This window comes from Urtica dioica, chromosome 3 (assembly GCF_054948205.1).
Source record: "Urtica dioica subsp. dioica isolate 48M chromosome 3, U.dioica_male_clone48M_v1_H2, whole genome shotgun sequence".
NCBI lineage: Eukaryota > Viridiplantae > Streptophyta > Magnoliopsida > Rosales > Urticaceae > Urtica > Urtica dioica.
Window position 1 is genome coordinate 47,016,972 of NC_142758.1, and position 22,372 is coordinate 47,039,343.

General features: G+C 35.9%; 2 protein-coding genes across 2 annotated transcripts; both read right to left on the reverse strand.

Annotated features, from left to right (window-relative positions):
- Positions 1 to 632: 632 nt before the first annotated feature.
- Positions 633 to 3,975, reverse strand: LOC149403221 (cytochrome P450 71B34-like). Its single transcript, XM_089608152.1, has 2 exons — positions 2,907 to 3,975; positions 633 to 1,441 (listed from the first exon to the last, which is right to left on the reverse strand). The coding sequence occupies exons 1-2, from the start codon at positions 3,807 to 3,809 to the stop codon at positions 797 to 799; spliced, it is 1,548 nt and encodes a 515-aa protein (XP_089464278.1). The 5' UTR covers positions 3,810 to 3,975; the 3' UTR covers positions 633 to 796.
- A 6,817-nt stretch (positions 3,976 to 10,792) lies between these two features.
- Positions 10,793 to 21,069, reverse strand: LOC149403222 (cytochrome P450 71B34-like). Its single transcript, XM_089609801.1, has 2 exons — positions 20,105 to 21,069; positions 10,793 to 11,480 (listed from the first exon to the last, which is right to left on the reverse strand). The coding sequence occupies exons 1-2, from the start codon at positions 21,056 to 21,058 to the stop codon at positions 10,830 to 10,832; spliced, it is 1,605 nt and encodes a 534-aa protein (XP_089465927.1). The 5' UTR covers positions 21,059 to 21,069; the 3' UTR covers positions 10,793 to 10,829.
- Positions 21,070 to 22,372: the final 1,303 nt, after the last annotated feature.

Consider the following 22,372-nt stretch of genomic DNA (forward strand, 5'->3'; position numbering starts at 1 on the left):
TGTTGTAGTGTGCGTGATTTCCGGTTTACATGTTGTTTACTCTAACAATGTGTGGCTTCAATCACCAGTGTACTAGTGTTGTGGATGTTTATGTGTGTGGTTTTTATATATGGGCAGAGAGTAGCATTATTGCCTTAAGGAAATTTAAGTTTTGCAAAAATAGTCAACGTTTTATATATTTTACATCTAATAATTAACCCACATGAACTTAAAGTGTGGCAAATATATACCCTCAAATAATACCAAGCTGGGAGTTTATTAATTAAAAAAATTGACAAATTTTTTTTTAAATTTTAGTAACGGTATTAAAGTTTAGTTTTTGTAATTGCTTAGCAACAAATTTTCCAAACAACCATGCTAGTTCTATTTTAAGTTTTGTTCTTATTCATTATCTTTGAACACGAAGTATAAATACCTCAAGCCACTGATGTTGTCCTACGAACACTATCCTTGTCTAGCAGCATATTCTCAATTTTAATCATTTCAAGCACAACCTGCTCATCAAAGCCCTTACTTCCCTTATTATATTCCAATTTATCCTTTTTGTTCTATATTTTTTTAATCATATCATGTACTACATATACCTTGAGAAGACTTATTAAATATGTTAGATTTTAGCACTTGTTCTGGTATTAAGAAAAAGTACTACATTACTTTCATATTATGAAATAAACATTTCCCCTTATATATAAATAAAAGGGCGGCACGAAAATCGTCATATATTTACAAACGTACAAATATATAAAAGTGAGATATATAAAGTGACGAGTCAGTTCTCATTGCTCAACAGGGCTAATTAAGTCGTAGACTCTTGATATTTAGCCCATTCTTGATAGCTGATTGGAACAAGTTCAAGAGCAAACTTCTTATGTACTGCAAGGCCAGGCCCTTCTTCCATGTTGATATCAGTTTCCTCCGTTCCGTCGGGCAACTTCCAATCAAAGCAACACAAGAGATTCGCAAGTGCAAGCTCCACGGTAGATATTCCCATGTGAATCCCAGGGCAGCTTCTACGGCCGGAGCCAAATGGTAGGAGCTCAAAGTGTAAACCTTTGTAGTCGATGGAGCTATCTGCAAATCTCTCTGGAAAGAACTCTTCTGGACTATCCCAATAATTAGGGTCTCGTCCTATCGCCGAAACATTGATTTGAATCATTGTTTTCGGGGGTACTTTGTGGCCACAAAGATTGAATTCAGATATTGTTTCTCTTGGGAGAAGGAGTGGGACCGGATGGTGCATTCTAAGAGTCTCTTTCACAACCATCTTAAGATATTGGAGTTGGTGAATATTGTTTTCACTAATGGCTAGTTTTTCTTTGAAAGCACCGAACCTTCTTGCTTCGTCTATTGCTTTCTTCATCACTCTTGGGTTTCGAGCGAGCTCCGTCATTGCCCAAGTTAATGCAATGGCACCAGTGTCTACTCCAGCCAAGAATATGTCCTAGTTAATAAAAACACTTGTTAATTAAATTACAAATATCGCACAGACTAATGCCTACGCAGCCAACGTTTTGACGCAACAAAATACTGATTATGTGGCTTTATTATAACAAATTACGTGATTATCCTTTGTTTGAAAATCGGTAGAAAATGCCTACGTAGCCAACGTTTTGACGCAACGGAATACTAAATCTTTAATACACGTTATACACATTTATTATTTACTATTCTCTTTCCTAATTTATAGTCTAATAGTTGCTCTGAACCGTGGAATTGAGTGCCATTGACTATCTATTTTAATTCACACGTTTGATATGATTTAATATATAAATCCCCTTAATTAGGGATTAGTTATAGTTTTTTATTTTGAACGTAGCAAACACTATTCAAAATGCAATTGATCATTATTTGTTATTTCTAAATTTATAATTTATTCTTTTAGTTACCAGGTTTATATTTATTCGTTAAGTAATTCAAATTTTTGAACTACTGTTTTACGCGTTTTCTCTTGATGTTGGTTAATTTTGGTTTATTTTGTTCATTATCATGTTAGCGAATGATTTATTTTGGTTTATTAGCTTTTAGAAATATATCGAAAAAGATTTTTTATCATGTTTTATTTTAGTTAATTTTAGTTTATTTTGTTCATTATCATGTCAGATTTTTCAATTGATTCTAATCAATACTCTATTTATTTCTTTTATTATATTTCATAATGAATTTTCTTTTAAAAGTTTTGAATTTTAATCGTGAGCGTGAACTATACAATATTTAACTAATTTAGTTTGAGTTTTAATTAACAAATCTTAGAACGTTAGCTAGTAGTTGATTTATTTGATTTTGCTACATAAGGATAATACCGATATTTTCTATACGTTTATTTTTGTAAATGGCGGTTAGATTATAAAATAAACCAAACGTTGGCTACTTCTTTAATTCTAAGTTTGAGATCAGCTACGTAGCTAGATTGCCCATTAAATTATTTGAATTTGTCAAATCATTCCATTTCTTATGTTTAGCTAGAAATCCATATAATACCCCAAAGAATTAAAATTTTAAAAACTATTTTTGGTCATAATAATATTAACAAATATTGTGGTTTGGAAAATATGAAGGAAAAGCTTAGATGTCATGCTATTTTCTAGTTGGTGCTGTGGTGAGTAAATATACTTTGAAGAAAGAAATTACGAATAAACTGTATATATTTCCTCCCCCAAATTATCTCTCAAATTTTCCGCAATGCAAAGAAAAAATAAATCAACTCGGATGATACATTTTACTACGCTAAAATACATTTTTATTTAAAATAAACTCTCCTTCCTAATTTTATTTCTAGTCCCGGCCTTGAAAAAATAAATAAAAAGACTACAAATACAACTGCATATATATATATATATATATATATATATATATATATATATATATATATATATATATATATGTCTAGTTCAGAGTTTGGAGTGTACCATTATGAGTGCCTTCGTTGTTTCTCTCGTGAAAATAACATCTTGACCAAACTCAGATTGCTCTTCCTCCATTTTCAGCATCAAATCGACCAGATCTTGTTGATCTTCTGGCATCGTCCGGCTGAGATGTTCGTCGATCACCCGTTCGAAGAAACCGTTCAACTCGCAGAAACTCCTATCGAGCCTCGCATGAAAACCCGACAGCCTGTCTATGATCCAAGTGCAGCGAAAGAAATCAGAGGCCGCAAAGCTTCCCAATACCTTCTCGGCTCGATGAACGATCTCCTGAAAGCTGTCGTTGTCTAGACCGCTCTCGGAGAAGAGCTTCCCGAACGCGGTCCTGAACGTAATGCTCGCGGTCAAAGCCATCATCTTTGCGCTTATATCAACCGGTCTCGAAGACAGCGAGGACTGGTGGACCGAGTCGATCAGAGACTTAACTTCTTCTTCTCTCACGGACCGAAAAGATCTGACGGTTTTCGCGGTGAAGAGCTTCAAAACGCACACTTTTCTCACTTCCCTCCAGCTTTCCCCGTAAGGCGAGAAGCTAACGTCTCTGTTGTTGTAACTGAGCTTTGCCGAGCCCACGAGGGAAGGTCTGCTACAGCACTCGGCGTCGTGAGTCTTCAAGACTTCCATGGCGGCCTCGGCGGAGGAAATTACGATAAGGGGCACTTTCCCGAGCTGAAGGAGCATTACCGGGCCGTATTTTTGAGAGAGACTCCGTAGAGATCTGTGAGGGAGTGAGCCGAGTTGGTGAAGATTGCCTATGATCGGAATCCTCGGCGGACCGGGAAGCTCGCTCATAGGCTTGATCTCATCATTCTTCTTTGTTGCAACGTTGTTCCGCAGTAGAAAGATTAAGAGTACTGGAAGAAGGGAAAGCAGAAGAATCACCCACATCCTAGCTTTGCTTTTTTTTTTTTTTTTCTTGGTTGGAGGCAGATCTTATGATATCCTACGAATAATGATTTGTGTGGTCGTATACAAAACAAGATAGAAGCTTTTGGAAAATAGGAGATAAATGTGGGAATTCTACAAAGATGCAATTAATAAAAATTTAAATTTAAGAAAATAGTCAATTTAAACGTTTGACATTGTTAAATAGCCAATGTTCGATAAATTTTAGATAAATAATGACGTAGCCTAATATATGGAGTGAAATTTGTTCACTAGGACAAAAAACGTTATCCGGTGCGACGAATGTTGCACCCAAAGCTTAAAATGTCGCACCTAAAAGGTTATTAGGTGCGACGCGCTGTCGCACCGGATAACCCGTCGCAGAAGGTATTAGGTGCGACATGTCGCACCGAATAAGTACACCTTTAGGTGCGACACTTTCAGGTGCGACATATTGCACCTAATATCGCACCTATTTTCCTGCCAAATTTAATAACATTGGCGGGTAAATTCATATCAGGTGCGACAATGTCGCCATTATATTCGGTGCGACATCGTCGCACCGAATATGTTTTTTTAATTAAAAAAAATACAAAATTAAAAAAGTAAATTAAAATTCATTTAAAATTAAATAAAAATTAATTAACAAAATTCTAAATGAATTAGAAATAATATTCTGAAAATAGAATTCTTAATTAAAAATATAAATTCTTTCCAAAAAAAGCGAAAAAAATGAATTCCTAATTTTTTTTCCTATAAAACTTATCGATAGTAGAATTTCCTCTACCGAATAAGTTGCCAGAACTTCGAGAACCGCTTCCGCGTCCTCGTCCACCGCTGCCTGACGCGCTGCCGCTCGTTCCGCCGCTTCCGTAAGGACGGTCTCGCAAGTAATCCATAGAACCAGGCGTAGAACCCGGCGTGGAACCTGGTGTCTGCTGATCCGTCCCACCTGGTTGCGATGCGGCGGAGGTTGAGGAGTCGTGGGAGGCTGGTTGTGCTGCTGGCTGAGGAAGGCGATCTGTTGCCGCATCACTTGCAGCTCGGCTTGTTGGGCATCCATCTGAGCTCGCATCTCGGCAATCAATGGATCGGTCTGAGATGACGAACTTGACGAGCCTCCATCTAGCGTTTGGGCAACACCCAACGATGACCTTGGGATCGAAGGCCCTAAACCGACTTCCCAGTCTCTGCGCACTCCCATAACATCGCGCATCGCGTACATCTCCGCAGCTTCTTGGGAGATCACGACGTTTTGCTCCTCCGCTTGCCGCAAAATATCTAACGTCTGAGCGGTGACTTGATCCTTCAAAATAAAATTGAGAGTGAAAACATTAAGTTCCCGCACTTGAACTTCACCGACAACTTTAGAATTCATAAACATTTCAATTTCAATTTCAATTCAAATAATTACGATAATCTAAAACTAAACTAAATTAAACATTTCAATTCAACTTTACTGAGAGGTAAAATTGAGAGTGAATATTTGAAATTTAAAGTGAATTGTTATGAAATTGAGAGTGATGAATTGTTAGGAAATTGAGAGTGACTCGTTAACATTTGAAATATTCGAGATCGAATTAGTGAGAGTGAAAGAGAAATTGTGAAAAATATATATTAATTTGAAAAAATGGTTAGAATTCGTTATAATTTAAACTTATTAGGTAATTAGAACATTTCAATAATTACATTAAATGTAACATGTTACTAATCATTTTGAAATATATTAGTAATTAATCTAACTACATATGATACTAATTAACTAATTAACAGACGAATATCCATTTCAATATTCCAATTCAACTTTCTAATTTCAACATATAACAATTTAACTCAACATTCCAATTTCAACATTTACTCATTTTAATTTCAACCATTTAACTCAATATTCTAATTTAAACATATATCCATTTCAAATTCAATTTCAATACTAATTAATTAATTAACTAAACATATTACTATTTTCATATATATTACTAATTAATTTCAATCCATTTCAAAATTACTAATTAACTAAACATTTATCCACTTCAAACACATAATTTCAATCCATTTCTAATCAAACATATTACTATTTTCATATATATTACTAATTAATTTCAATCCATTTCAAAATTACTAATTAACTAAACATTTATCCATTCCAAACGAATAATTTCAATCCATTTCTAATCTAACCTTTTCCGAGGCGACGACGAGGCGACGAGCTAAACGCGAGGCCGGGGCTATTTGGGCGGCAGCGGGTGGGCCGAGGGCTGTTAGGGTGGCAGTGGGTACGGGGGGAGGACCGGGCTGAGTCGAGGGATGGTCACGGGCGGCGGGGGACGACCGGGCTGAGCCGAGGTGGTCACGGCGGCGGGGGACGACCGGGCTGAGCCGAGGTGGTCACGGCGGCGGGGGACGACCTGCAGGTCGGAGAAACACAGAAATAAGAGAGAGAGAGAGAGAGAGAGAGAGAGAGAGAGAGAGAGAGACGTACGTCACGGTGCCGGGGAGGTCACGGCGGCAGAGAGGCGCACGGGCGGCGGGGAGGTCACGGGCGGCGCGGGGAGGTCACGGGCGGCGCGGGGAGGTCACGGGCGGCGGGGGACGACCGGGCTGAGCCGAGGTGGTCACGGGCGGCGCGGGGAACGACCTGCAAGTCGGAGAGACAGAAAATAAGAGAGAGAGAGATAGATAGATAGAGAGAGAGAGAGAGACGTACCTTGGAGGAGGACGACGAAGGGGTCACGGTGGCGGGGAGGTCACGGCGGCGGGGGAGGTCACGGCGGAGGAAGAAGAACGAGCGTCGGAGAGAGAGAGAGAGAGAGAGAGAGAGAGAGAGAGAGAGAGAGAGAGAGTTAGATAGAGAGAGAGAGAGGCGGTTTGGGCGAGGAAGAAGACGCTCGGGTATTTAAAATACCCTAAAACTATTAGGTGCGACACTGTCGCACCTATCTATCTATATATATATATATATCTATCTATAACATAGATAATAAAGAGGAGAGCATTTTCAACTTTCATCCACACGCCGCCACGTGGCGTCGTCAGGCGGCGACACGTGGCGGTTTTTTTTTTTTTTTCTTTTCTTTGCTTTTGCCGGTTGGGTTTTTTTTTTTCCTTTTCTTTTTTCTTTTTGCCTTTGCCTTTGCCTTTTTGGGGGGTTTTTTTTTTCCCAATCTATTTTATAAAAAAAAAATTTATGCATATTGTTTTTTTTCCTCCCTCTCTCATCAATATATTTTGTATGATTTTTTATATTTTATAATCATAATTACTGATACTATATTATACTATATCAATAACATACATTATTTTGAGTGTATATTAGTTTTATATTTTCTTTATTAGATTATCTTTCTTTTTCTCTTTGATATTTATTTCAATTCACCTTATATGTGTCCATATTTCATTGGTTCGTTTTTTTTCTTGTTTTTTTTTTAGTTTTTTCCCAATCTATTTTGTATTTTTTTATATATATATTGTTTTTTTCCTCTCTCTCTCATCAATATATTTTGTGCGATTTTTTTTATGTTATTTTATAATCATAATTACTAATGCTATATTATACTATGGACCCGTTTAACATAGCTTTGTTTTTAAAAAAAGTGCTTTAATAAAAAAACTGTTTTTTTCAAAAAATGACAAAGTGTTTGGTAAATTGTTTATAAAACAGTTGTTTATGGTAACAAAAACTGATTTAGCGTTTGGTAAAATAAATATATTATAGTAAAAAAACTAAAATAGTTATGTTCTTAATAATTAAATAATAATTATTGATATGCTTATTTATATACATATATATTGTTAATGCGATTTCTCGGATAACATTTGCGGGACACGTGTCGGGGTACGAGCTTGCGACGTGTCTCGATCTTGTGTTGCCGGAGTCACGTTTCTTCGGTTCTTAAAAAGGATCGTGACGACTTGCTGTCCTCCTGAGAGTCCTTCGGATTAGAGAATATCTTCTCGTTGCCTTCTTTGTTGTTATTGTTGGATTCTTCGTCTTCTATTTGCTGTCTTTGTTGGGTAATCAGATCTTCAACGTTTCTCTTTTTCTTTTTCGTCGAGTCGGTTCCTCGGCTCTCAAGAGGATTTGTGTTTTTTGAGGAGCGAGTAGGGTGAATGGGGGGTGTGACCGTGCTCTTCGTGAGCTGCCTACGTACCCGCTTTGCGGGATCAGGTCATGACGTAGTTCAGGGCGAGTGTGTTTGCTATGTGAGTGGATTCTTGGATTTTTGTTTTTCTTCCTCCCGTCGAGAGGTGGCTCTCGGTCTTTGTTTATGATCCGGGATAATTTTGAAGTTGGGAGAGTATTTGGCTGAGAGAATGACTTGAGAGTCGAGAGAGGATTTTGAGTCGAGAGAGGATTTTGAGTCGAGAGAGGATTTTGAGTCGAGAGAATGACTTGAGAGTCGAGAGAGGATTTTGAGTCGAGAGAGGATTTTGAGTCGAGAGAATGGCTTGAGAGTCGAGAGAGGATTTTGAGTCGAGAGAGGATTTTGAGTCGAGAGAATGACTTGAGAGTGAATTGAGTTTTGAGTTGAGAATGAATGAACTATTTATAGGAAAAAAATCGGTGCTTGGCGCTTGTCGCTTGTCGCTCGTCGCTTGTCGCTCGTCGCTTGTCGCTTGGCGCTTGTCGCTTGCGCTTGGCGCTTGTCGCTTGGAAAAGACGGCCTAACATATATAATAATATTTTTTACGATGATATTACAGTAATTTATATAGCAAACTTAAAAACACTTTTTCTAAAAGTTAAGAATCCTAGCTTTTCTATCTCATGTACAAAATCTAAAAACGTTTTTGAAATTTTTTGTAAAAACAGTTTTGCCAATCACCAGATAAACAGTTTTGCCAATCACCGGATAAACAGTTTTGTTTTTTCTAAAAACAAAAACAAAGCTTTTTAATCCCAAACAAACGTAGCCTATATCAATAACATACATTATTTTGAGTGTATGTTAGTTTTATATTTTCTTTATTAGTTTCTCTTTGATATTTATTTTCCTTCACCTTATATGTGTCTCCATATTTCATTGGAAAGCGCACGCAAGTCTTATTTACCTATGAAAGTCTAATCAATGTACAAAATAAATTTTTACATTTTATTATTCGTTTATGATTTTTAAGGGCTTTTTCTTAATTGCCGGTTTCTTTGGTGTCCATTGTTTACAAATCTTGATAACACAAATTAACCTCTACAAATTTTACTTGTTATTATCATTATAATATGCTAAAACATTTCAAGGCGTCACGAACATACGGTAGAAATCGTCAATTCTCCGTATTTCAAGGCGATATCACTTCTCCTATGTTGACTTCAACTTCGTCACGACCTTGGTAGTCACATTGTGAGCTCGTAAAATAGACTTGGGTCGGGCCCAAGTGAGTTATTAAATTCGTACGACAATGATTAATAACAATCAATTAATAATTGCCGTTTATTAATTATTTAAATTATTTTTTTATCGAAATGGGCTTTGATGAGTGTTGGACTTTGGCAGTCCAATATCAAATTATTTTATGAGGTCGAACTCTGCCCCCACAATTAGCTCACAGTCTATTAATTATTTTTCTATAAAACTTTTGGTATAAAAGTGTATAAAATAGAAAAGTTGTGGTATTTATGCCGTCAATAACCCATAAAATTGAAAAGTTGTGGTATTTATGCCAAGGTTTATGTGTTATTCTAACGGAATGAGAATAATGGTGGTCATAAAACCTAACGTTATGTATTTTTGCCGCCGAAAAAAAAGTTGTGGTATAAAAGTGTATAAAATAAAAAAGTTGTGGTATTTATGCCGCCAATAACCCTTTATATTATAACTATTTACCACCTATATGAAAATATATATATATATATAATATATAAGCCTATCTTTATAAAATTAAAAGACAATTAATTATTTCAATTATTATGCTGACTTTTTTTTTATATATCAATCCCAATGTTTGAACAAAATTTTGTCGCTTCTTTCCATGTTTCGTACGTCTAAGGTTAATTATGTAGTAGCCACGATATGTTAATTTGTCGCATTATGTTATATTTTTCTTTACTATATTTCTTTTTTCTTCATATATTGACATAATTTATAATTGAATAAATTTAACATTGTTAGTTTTGGGGATTGTTATTTATTAAAATGGTTACTCAAATTCTAGCTATTTATTTGTGTTTCTCCTTCTATAAACACCCTACTTACAATATCTACGGCTTGTGATCTATTCCTTTGAACACTATCCTTTTCATCACCATATTTTCAAATAAAAAATATTTGTAAGGGGTGTGTAAGAAAGAAAAATTATTCAGGGGCATAACTGAAAAAATGATATAATATTAGGCTAAAACTATAAAAATTTGTAAAATTAAGAGTAAACATTTAAATGATAAGAGATGAACTTCTATTTAATTAAATTAACATAAGTTAATTGATTTTGTATCAAACCTGGTTTTCTTAAACTTCATGTTAGCGATTGACCTCACTTAGCACTAACACATAAAAAGTGAAGGAAAAAAAAAAAAAAAGGGGAGTTCCTTCTCTGTTTAGGACACCTACTCAGTCTTGATCTAATGAAATGGTAGATGATAATTGGGAACAAGTTAAGGAGCCGATTTCATAATCTATTACGCAAAATTTTATTACCTAGTGTCTTTTCCCACACATTTATATATAATAATACTAACAAAAAATTAGGAAAAATAGTCAATTTAAACGTTTGACATTGTTAAAAAGTCAATGTTTGGTAAATCTTAGATAAATAACCGTAAATAATGACGTGGTCTAATATATGAAGGTGGCTATTTATCTAAGATTTACGTCTATAAATACATAAAAATAGCTATTTACCTAAGTTACCAAATGTTGGCTATTTAGCAATATCAAACGTTTAAGTTGTCTATTTTCTTAATGAACCCTAATAATAATAATAATTATTATTGATACAATCGTTTATTGTACTTGTACAAACATATGAACACTCAAAGAAAAAAATGTCATTAATAACATTTAACACGCATATACATATACAACAAGTATTTTACGTGGTTACGCCAAAGTACTGTTGATCTAATGGAAATTGGTAGCGGATTGGAACAAGTTTCGGAGAGGATTTCATAGACACTACAAGCCCAGCGTCCTCTTCCATGTTGATGGAGGTGCCTTTCATTCCATCGGGCAACTTCCAATCGAAGCAACACAGGAGATTCGCAAGCGCGAGTTCCACCGTGGCCATCCCCATTTGAATCCCGGGGCAGCTTCTTCGGCCGGATCCAAATGGCAAGAGCTCAAAATGTTTGCCTTTGAAGTCAATGGAACTATTGGCAAATCTCTCCGGAAAGAAATCATCCGGATTGTCCCAATAATTAGGGTCTCGTTCTATCGCCCAAACATTGACTTGAATAAGCGTTTTAGGGAACACTTCATAACCGGAAAGAGTGAATTGAGATAGTATTTCTCTTGGGAGAAGCAGCGGGGCGGGAGGGTGCAGCCTCAAAGTCTCTTTCACGACCAACTTAAGATACTGGAGTTGGTGAATATCGTTCTCACTCATCGCTAGTTTCTCTTGGAAAGAAGCGTGACTTCTAGCTTCGTCTTTTGCTTTCTTCATAGCTCGTGGATTCCGAACGAGTTCTGCCATTGCCCAAGTCAAAACAATGGCGCTAGTGTCCACTCCAGCCGTGAATATGTCCTAGATAATCAAATACATGTGAATTAAACAATCTGAATAAGCTAATTCATTTCCTTATCGGCTTAGTTTGATATCTATATTTTACTGAAGAAAACAAAATTTCCAAGAAAAATGAATATCCCAAGACACATTTAAAAAAATGTTTGAAGTTTTTGAGGAAAAAATTGTAGTCCCAACAATATCCGATTCTTGTTTTGATGTGTCAAGAAAAATTAATTTATAAAACTATGATAAATTATGAGTGTTGTTACGTTGAATGGTCTTATTTTTATAGTACAAAAAGTGTTCAAGTTGTTCAAAATGTCATAGATCATACTGGAAACATTTTAGTTGGTGTGAACAAATCCCACCAGATTCGATCTTATTACGTGTTTATCAATTTGCATATCAAATTACAATTTTACCGTTGTGTAACACGACATGTTGCAACAACTTGTGTGGCATTATTAATTGATATTAAAATTTCAATAAGTTACGGAAGAAAAGTGGAACACATATGTACGGAGTACGAAAAATAAATATTACATGTTAAGTCCTTTGTTGCATGCTTTTACTAGTTTGGAATCTATTGTGTAGTTGAGGACTTTGCTCAACTACTTGTTCACAATCGGGTTATTAGATCAACGTGTTCTTTCCCACACGAATCGAACTAAAAATATATTGTTTTATGTTCCGAGATATTTGGAGATAGGAGTTGGTTTCTTGGTGTACTCATTCGCAAAAGATTCTGTTATTAGATTTAACAAAAATCGTCTAGTCTTTATGGTAATATTTCGGATTATCTTTTAGTTTCATCAACAACGAGTTAAAGAATTTCTTTTAATCTATGTGCGTTTAGTACTTGCAGAGACTTTAAAGTAATAAATGTTTGTGTTTATTTCACCGAGACAAACTTTGGGAGAAGATCATGTGGAAGAGGGATGGATCTCTGATTTAAATAGAGCTTAGATTGCAGTCCATCAGAGATTAATATTAGAGATGCCAGTTAGAGAGGGAGTTTGCAAATATGAGTTCTTACCTCTGATTATTATAGTGAATAACTTTCCACCACCGAACTATAACATCGTCTGTTAGATCCGAATATCACGGGTGAAAACCATCACCTAATTCGATGACCGAATCATGTTGAATAATTAAGAAAGCATAAAACAATAGCGGAAGCGTACCTGATGAATCCATGACGGTTGGTCTTCCAGATCAACACGTATTTCTTTGAGAGTCCCTTCAGTTCTCTCTGGCTCACTCTGACGACGGGATATCAAGAATGACAAGAATGTTACGTGTGACCTGGGGACCAGCCGTATTTATAGAGAAACCCTAGGTTACCCTAGTGGGCTTCCTATTTCAACCCATCACTGAAATAGAAGCTCATAATGAGCTGTCTACACATTAAAGACTCACAGCCTGTTAGATACATTAAAGCCCAATAACCGTACACCAAATTAGATCACTTTTAACGGGCCATCTTTATTGACAGTTCACAACACATAATTATTTAACATATAAGCCCAACGTTGGATTAAGGATCCAACATATTGGATTAAAGATCCAACAATCTCCCACTTGGGCTATATGTTTAACCTTATAATTATGTATTGCAAAAATAACCGAATGAGCTCAACTTTACTGTCATAACCAAAAATGTATCTCATAACCAATCCGGTCCATCAATCATATCAACATAGGATCAAAGCAACATTAGCTACATCTATCGTAGTTATACCCATCAATGGTCACGTATATCGATACAACTGAACGACATGGATCATGAAGTGGATGTGTAGTATGGAAATTTCATGTTATGTGACATCAACATGTCTATTTCCATTTGGTCCTCCTTAAACCTTAGTGAGATCAAACCATATACTAGAAAAACAGAGTCTAAATAAACCAAAACTTAATTTCTGCAGAAAACCTCAATAATCATAAATAAAATATGTCTATAACATAAAAGCACTAAAAATAGCAAAACAACAAACTCCCACTAGAACTGAATATCCTGAGCTGAAATAACACCCATATGAGCAGTGTGCTCATGAAACACTTTGGGTGGTAGTTAGTAAGTGGATCCGCAATCATGGAGTTTGTTCCGATGTGCTCGATAGACAACTGTCTACTCTGAATTCTTTCTTTCACAACTAAGAACTTGATGTCGATGTGCTTCGACTTCGTAGAGTTCCTGTTGTTGTTGGAATTAGTACGGCAGGTTTATTGTCACAAAATAACCGGAGTGGTCTATCAACACCATCTACTATACGCAGCCCAGTGACAAAATTTCGCAACCATATCCCCTGATTGGACGCCTCATAACAAGCTACAAATTCTGCTGCCATGGTGGAAGATGCTATAAGAGACTGTTTAGCACTCTTCCAAGAGATAGCACCTCCAGCCAACAAATAAATATAGCCTGATGTAGATTTCATACTGTCTTGGCATCCAGCAAAATCAGAGTCAGTATACCCGATGATCTCGATCTTATCTGACCTCCGATATGTGAGCATGTAGTCTTTTGTTCTTTGTAAGTACCGCAGGACTCGTTTAGCTGATTTCCAATGGTCCATCCCTGGGTTGCTTAAATATCTGCCTAACATCCCTGTAATGTATGCAATATCCGGACGCGTACAAACCTGAGCATACATTAGACTTCCTACTGCCGAAGCATAGGGAATCGTCTGCATTTCCTTTTCTTCATAATCATTCTTAGGGCACTGATTGAGACTGAATTTGTCTCCCTTAGCCACAGGAGTATCACCTGGTTTACATTCCTGCATGCCATAATAGGGGCGTTTTATACATGTTAATCACCTATATTCGGACTTGAGAGTCATGAATTCTCAAGTGTTTTTTTATAGTATTTTTAAGTGAATTACATGTTAATCTGAGTAAATTACTATCGCTATGATGCCAATTGTTGGGTAAATTACTCCTTATGGGTTAATTATCATGTATCGTACTTTTCATTAGTGTTGGGGATCGTGGGTTACAAACAACAAGTATAACTCTCCCACTTAGTTTTTGGAGTTGGTACATCGCCTCTTATAAGTTCGGAAACGGTTTTCCTAGTTATAGAGCGATAGAGCGGACAACTAGAAAAGAATCCTAGATTTTCATGTTCAGAGCAGTATTAGTGCATAAAAGCACAAGGGACATACTCAGATCTTTTCCTATTTTCTATTTCGGGAAAGTGCGTGAGGGAAGTGTGAACTTCAACTCACTCGAACACTTGAAAGTTTAGATTACACATCTTTTTATTTTTCGGCTTGTCTACAAGGAGATCTCCCACTCAAATTTTCAAGAGCATATAGATTTTGAACATATGTGATAAATATATAGTTTTGAAAACATTTTGAAAACTTATTTGATTTGGATGACAAAATATTTTCAAGTTTGAAAACGAAAACGGTTTTTCAAGATTCAAACTAGTTTTGTAAAAATTCAATTTCAATTAAACTTTCAAAAATCAAAACATTTTAATCTTACACATCATGTTTACAATCTTATGAAAAACATTTTTGCTCAAGAAATTTTTCTCATTAGAGTTCTATAACTCATGGTAGTGGGGTGAAAATCCAGAGTTCTAAAAACTGGAGTTTCAGCACAGCCGCGCATCTCGGAGTAATATCGCCATAACTGGCGGCTCCGATGTCCTTTTGACCCAAAACCGGTGGCATTGGAAACAGGACAGACAGACCTTTAATATGATTCAAGAATCATTAAATTTCGATTTCTGAGCAGAGAGTTATGCCACTTTTACTGCGGGTTTTACTCCAGCTCAAAGAAAATGAAATAATTAAAGTTCGGTCTTTTAAGGTGCGAAAAAGAATCGAGTGTAACAGAACGTTTTATGAAGTTGTTAAAGCTTTTATTTGTGTTTTATTAGCGAGGTAATAACATGGTATAAAAGAAATAACAACATGCATAAAACGATTCAAGTAAATAAAAGAAACTAGTAAGACAAGAAAACTAGTCACAAAATTTACTCGAAATTTTCTCAAACTTTTATAACACGTTTTTCAATATAAAAAATTAAAAACTTTTAGAACTGATTCTAATGTGTTTTAATAACATCCCAAACTCATAGAAAATCAACATGATTTTTAATTTAAAGGCAAGAGCAATAAATTAAAAAAAAGCTAAGAAAACAATTCTAACTTGTCACAAAATTAGTAAACTTTCGAAAACGATTTTCAAGCTCATAATTTTAATTACATGTACATGCATATCTTTGACCATAGCTCTGATACCATTTGTTGAAATTGATCTAGGGTTTAAGAAAAAGTTTAACGCTTCGTTAAGCGGCGGAATTTTAAAAATTTTCTTTTTCAAGTAAAACAGTTTTTACTAACCTAGACAAAGAGCAAGCACATGTAAATAAAAACTTATATGAGCATAGAAGTTTACTAACCTTTTAGACGCTTGAACGTTGAGAAGCTTTTGGAATAAGGTTGCAACGTTCGTCTCCCCTCGCATCACGTCTCTCTTTCTTCCTCGGCAACTCGAGCAACCACGAAAGTTTCTATCACTAAATCACTCGAGAGAAAAGGAATTAGTGTGTGGGCACTTTTAAACACAACGAATTAAGAACAAGTCTCAAAGTCGCAGAGCTAAACACTAGGTCAAATGAGGACCTAGGTGCCAAAACAAAAACAAAAAATAACTAGAGAGAGAGAGAGGAGAAATCGGCCACACGGTCTAGAGAGAGAGTCTCTCAATCTCTAACTTATGTGGAATGAATGAAATGAGAGGAATGAGGTGGGGTATTTATAGGAGGAGGATTACCTTCAAAATGTAGTTTCCTCATACCCCTTGCACGTCCAAATGAGCTTCTAGAAGCCTTTGGATTTGTTTCCTCATTTGCTTTCTCTCTTAGTTGGCCGAAATTGCACTTTCCTTCTAGAGGAAATTTGTTTCCTCTTTTTTCTTTTGGCAAGTATCTTCATACATTAATGCACAAAATAAACTCTCTTTCCCACTATGGCATGAACGAAATTCAGCCTTATTGTCCTTGGGTTTGATGAAATTTGAGCTTCTAGAAGGAGCTTCTAGATGTTTCTTCATTTGTTCATGACAACATAAGAAAAAGCCCATTAAGAATTTTCAAGTAAAATTCTATGAAATGAAAGTAATCCTCAAGGCCCAATAAACTATTAATGGCTGAGTGTTTTAAGTTTCATTTGTCAGCAAATGACCTTGTCAAAAAATTTATTGACATTCATTTCGTCCTATGTCCAAAAGGACAGAAAAACCATTTTGACAATTTTCGTAAAACTTGTCTCGTTCTTTGTTGTCGCTGTTTTTCGGACAACTATTTAGAAGCCCCAAACGGTTCGACCCAACGGACCAAGTGGTCGCGTTCGGGCTTGAGCGTGTCGGACTCGGTATCCCGAGTCTTCCCTTAGCTGTGATTGGTGTTTGCTTCGTCCGTCGTTCATCCTGCAAGAGAAGGTAACGATGAACTACAAAGGGGAAACAGAGGGGTTGCCTCTGTTTACCTCTCCGACGCTCAACATTAGTAGGGTTGAGGTAGATTGTAGAGAGTTAGGTGTTTAGAGGCCGAGACTTGAGAGAAACGAGCGAGGTATGAGTTCGACAGCGTTTCAGTACTCAAATTCGGATTACCTGGACCAGGGGAGGGACCCAAGTATTTATAGGCAACCAAGGGGTATTTCGGGCGTCCCCTTGGCCGAGGGCCGGCTCTGAGCCGGCCATGGAGACGAGGGCCGGCTCTGAGGCGGCCGTGGAGGTGAGGGCCGGCTCTCGCCAGGTCAAGATCCATGACCCCGAGAACAATTAACAAGTTCTCCTTCCATGACTTGAAGTTGGAGCTATTCAGCAAAGGAATTGAATTGATGTTGGCAGAAATATTTCCAGGAGTCGTAACTGATGCAAAGAACAATAAACAAACAAAACATGCTTAGAGAAAAATCCTAAACCGAAACTCAAAATTCAAATTCAAATATGGTAAAACCCATCTCAAGATATCGTGCACTCCATCAATATTATGTCTTTGGACAAGAATAATGATTTGTAAGTGATATCTTGGTGCACTAATGAAATACTGATAATAATGAACATATCAAATAATAGATCTTCCTTTGGGCCGATCTAATATTCACATGTAAAACCGAAGAATCATCACGTATTCATTAGCGCAAACATACATGCAATCACGTTAAACATTTACCTTCCTTTGGGCCGATAAATATTCACAATAATTACAAGTATAAAACTTTTTATATTTTAAAAATAAATAATTTCCACAAGAGAGGCCACTTTGGTGACATGTTGCTTTAATTGATTTATTTTAAAATATATATACTAAATAATACCATGATTTGAATTTAAATTTTTTTTTTATGTGGGCTGAAAACACAGCCCAAACAAAAATAAACTATAGGCCAAAATCCAAACTTTGCAGGTTTTCATCTAGGTTTTCATCTGTGATGACCAAATATGGCCGCCAATCTGAAATACTGAACGAACTTTAATTTGCAAAACTTATAAACAAGAGTCTGAAACCTATTCACACATATATACGTATGCTTTTATATGCAGCAAACTGCCTAATAAAACAAAAAGGAATATTCTTATATACCAAAAGTTACGAATCCATATAACGCATAAGAAACAACAATGGTCTGACAAAAGCAATTTTCAATATCAATGATGAACAATATGCCAAAAACTTTATACAGAAACCTTTACTATTGATATTCGTCTGATACCATTGAACGAAACAATATTCGTGTAATAAAGTAAAGGGCACAATATGCCACCCCATTAATATATATATAATAAATTGAATCCGATACATATACATGCATATATGCATATGATGAATTGTAAAATAAAACAGATCTGTATGTATATATGCGATGACCAGAGACATAAATAAATCAAAGGCTGAATCTATGTAAACCGTAATACTTTTGCACAGTTCGACAGATAATCAAATATCCCAATTTTCAAAGAAACGGACTAACCCAAAAATTCTTAAGAATTCAAACATGATTGGCTCTAATACCAATTGTTAGATCCGAATATCATGGGTGAAAACCATCACCTAATTCCATGACCGAATCATGTTGAATAATTAAGAAAGCATAAAACAATAGCGGAAGCGTACCTGATGAATCCATGACGGTTGATCTTCCAGATCAACACGTATTTATTTGAGAGTCCCTTCAGTTCTCTCTGGCTCACTCTGACGACGGGATATCAAGAATGACAAGAATGTTACGTGTGACCTGGGGACCAGCCGTATTTATAGAGAAACCCTAGGTTACCTAGTGGGCTTCCTATTTCAACTTATCACTGAAATAGAAGCCCATAATGAGTTGTCTACACATTAAAGGCCCACAGCCTGTTAGATACATTAAAGCCCAATAACCGTACACCAAATTAGATCACTTTTAACGGGCCATCTTTATTGACAGCTCACAACACATAATTATTTAACATATAAGTCTAACGTTGGATTAAGGATCCAACATATTGGATTAAAGATCCAACATCGCCCTCTATACTATAGTGAATGCACATGATGTGAAGGAAAAGAGGCTAGATGTATCTTTGAAAAAGTTTGAAATGAAGCTTCACAATGATGACCAAGAGAAGAAAGTTAGAAGTATAGGACTCAAAGAGGAAATCACGAGTGATTTCGAGAAAGATAAATATATGTCTGAGAAAATTGTTATCTTGGCCAAAAAAAGTTGGCAAATTCGTGAACAAGCCGAATCGCATGTCTTAATCATGGACAACAATCTTCACTGAACTTTCTGAACATAAGAGGGGGTAACTTTCAGAAGAGAATAAGAAGATTATTCAAGATCACAAATGACAGAGATCAAAAGGAACTTGGTGCAGAGAATATGAAAATTATTTAGGTTGAAGTGCATTACCAATTCTTTGTCCATTTATTGTTTTTTTTTACTTTGTCGATTGCTTAGTTTATTTATCTTTCATAAGTAGTTAGGTTTTCAACTAGTTATTTAGCTTATAAATTGAACAACCATATCATTATATTTTTAGTAGTTTCACTACACGTGAAATTTCATGAATTTTGATTTCCTCGGTATTTTTAAAAGAAAATAGAATCACTTGGTTATACACCCCTCAATCTCTCCCTTAAATTTCCTCAATTCAAAGAAGACAAAGAGCGTGTTTCCATAAGTAATTAGTTTTTCAACTACTTATTTAACCTATAAATTGAACAACCATCTTATTACATTTTTTTTTTTTTGTAATTTCACTGCACATGTGAAATCTCATGAATTCTGATTTTCCTCACTATTTTTAAAAGAAAATGGAATCACTTAGTTTATACACACCTCAATCTAAGTTCCCTTAAATTTTCCTAAATTCAAAGAAGACCAAGAAGGTAATAGATATTTTTCATTTTTCCCTTGTATCTTTTCGAACAGGCTATTTTTTTCTATACAAACAAACTACCAATTCGTTGACCCGCACATTAGCTTTAAAATCTCTTACGCATAGCATTCCTAGCCCTACTCTTTAGAGGTTAACAATCATAAAATTAAACACCAAGATACATCTATCGGACAACGAAAAAATATCAATCATAAACTTATAAACAAGTCATCTGAGTTTTGTAGCATATGTACCATTATGATGGCCTTCGTTGTGTCTCTTGTGAATACAACCTCTTGACCAATCTCAGATTGCTCTCTCTCCGTCTTCAACAACAAATCGACCAAATCTTCCTGCTCTTCTGGCATCGTCCGACTGAGGTGTTCGTCGATCACTCGTTCATAGAAACTGTCCAACTCAGAAAAACTTCTCTCGAGACTTGCATGGAGACTCGAGAGTCTATCTATAATCCAGCCTGTGGAACGAAAGAAATCGGAGGCTGAAAAGCTTCCCAAGGCCTTTACCGCACGGTGAACAATTTCTTGAAAGCTTTTGCTGTCTAGACCGCTCCCGGAGAAGAGCTTCCCAAAGGCGGTCCTGAAAGTTATGCTCGCAGACAAAGCCATCATCTTTTCGCCCATATCAACGGGGCTCGAAGACAGTGAGGACTGGTGAAGCGAGTCCATCAGAGACCGGACCTCGTCCTCTCTCATGGACCGGAAAGAAGTGACGGTTTTTGAGGTAAAGAGCTTTAAAGCACACACTTTTCTCACTTCTCTCCAGTGTTCCACGTAAGGCGAGAAGCCAATGTCTCTGTTGTTGTAGCTGAGTTTTGCCGGGCCAGTGAGGGAAGGTCTGCTACAGCATTCGGCGCCGTGGGTCTTCAAAACTTCCATCGCAGCCTCGGCAGAGGAAATTACGATAAGGGGCACGTTCCCGAGCTGGAGGAGCATTACCGGGCCGTATTTTTGAGAGAGACTCCATAGAGATCTGTGAGGGAGTGAGCCGAGTTGGTGAAGATTGCCTATGATCGGAATCCTCGGCGGACCAGGAAGCTCACTCATAGGCTTGATCTCATCATTCTTCTTTGTTGCAACCTTATTCTGTAGTAGAAAGATTAGAAGTATTGGAAGTAGGGAAAGAAGAAAAATAGCCCACATTGTAGCTTTGCTTTTTTTTATTTTTTTTATTTTTTTGGTTGGAGGCATATAATATTATCCAACCAATAAATGATTTGTATGGTCACAAGATGAAGTTAGTTTGGAGATTAATAGGAATTTGACAAAAATTTCACGTTCAGAATTAATAATACTATTTGTGGTGAATAAAAATAAAGATATATCATCATAACATAATTAACAAATCACACATGTTTATTTCTTTCAGACAGCCCAACTACATATTAAGACTACAATATGTGGTCAAATTCTTCTCTGGCAAGCCTGTGGCGGAAGAGAACAATAAATTCTAGGGAGATTATTTTGAGAAAACCAGTGGAGTGTGAGTATTAGGGTTACATAGAAGAATTGGAAGTAAGGAAAGCAGAAGAATCATCCACATTGTGGCAAAAGCTTCTTCTTTCCTTTTTCCTTTGTTTTTTTCTTCTTATTATGATCAAAGAAAGATTTGTGTGGGTTGTGTATAAAACATAATACAAGCTATTTTTTCGGATGGGGGGATATTTTATCAGCCAGATTCACATTTAATGCTGCAATTTTGTAATTTCCTTTTTATTTTATTCATTAATTTATTGTAATAACAGAATGATCACCCTGTTCTATTTCAAATTTTATTTGCAATTTCGATCGTCTACAAAACAAGCTGTTGGAATCACAAGTTGAAGTTATTTGCGATATTAGTTGGCGGAAAAAATAACTCGTGTTATATTACAGCTGCGCCGTAAGTATTTGTTGGATGAAAAAAAAACATGTCGCAAGCTCAAATTTATACATGAAATATTAATATTTTAAAATTTAATTAAACATTAACTATATCATTTTATAATACAAAATAATTTAAAATAATAATTAAAAACTAAAAAAATACTTTTAACACTTTTCAGCATTTTAATAGTTGCACTAAACTTTGAGCTGGGAACAAGAAAAAATGATGAAGAATCTTCGTTTCTGTCTACACATCTTAGTTTTCGTATATACTAACGTGAACTTGAGATGACATGAAATAGCTCATGTGGCTGCCATATGTTTTTTCATCCAAAATAACAGCTCAAGTACTTACGAAACAATTAAACATTTGCATATTATTCAATATTAAATGTGGATAATAGTAATAAACATTAGATGAGACAAAATACCATTTAAAGATACGAAGCAAGTCTGTCGAAATCCCACAAAATAAATGTTATCAAGATCACCAGTGACCGTCGTTTTCTTGACCTTTTCTTCTCGGCTTTAATTTGAAAAATTGAATGATACATGAGCGGAATGCGTCTAAAAATGAAATACAATATTTGATTAACTTGTTTGAAGTAGAAATATGTACAGAATAAGACGTGAAATACA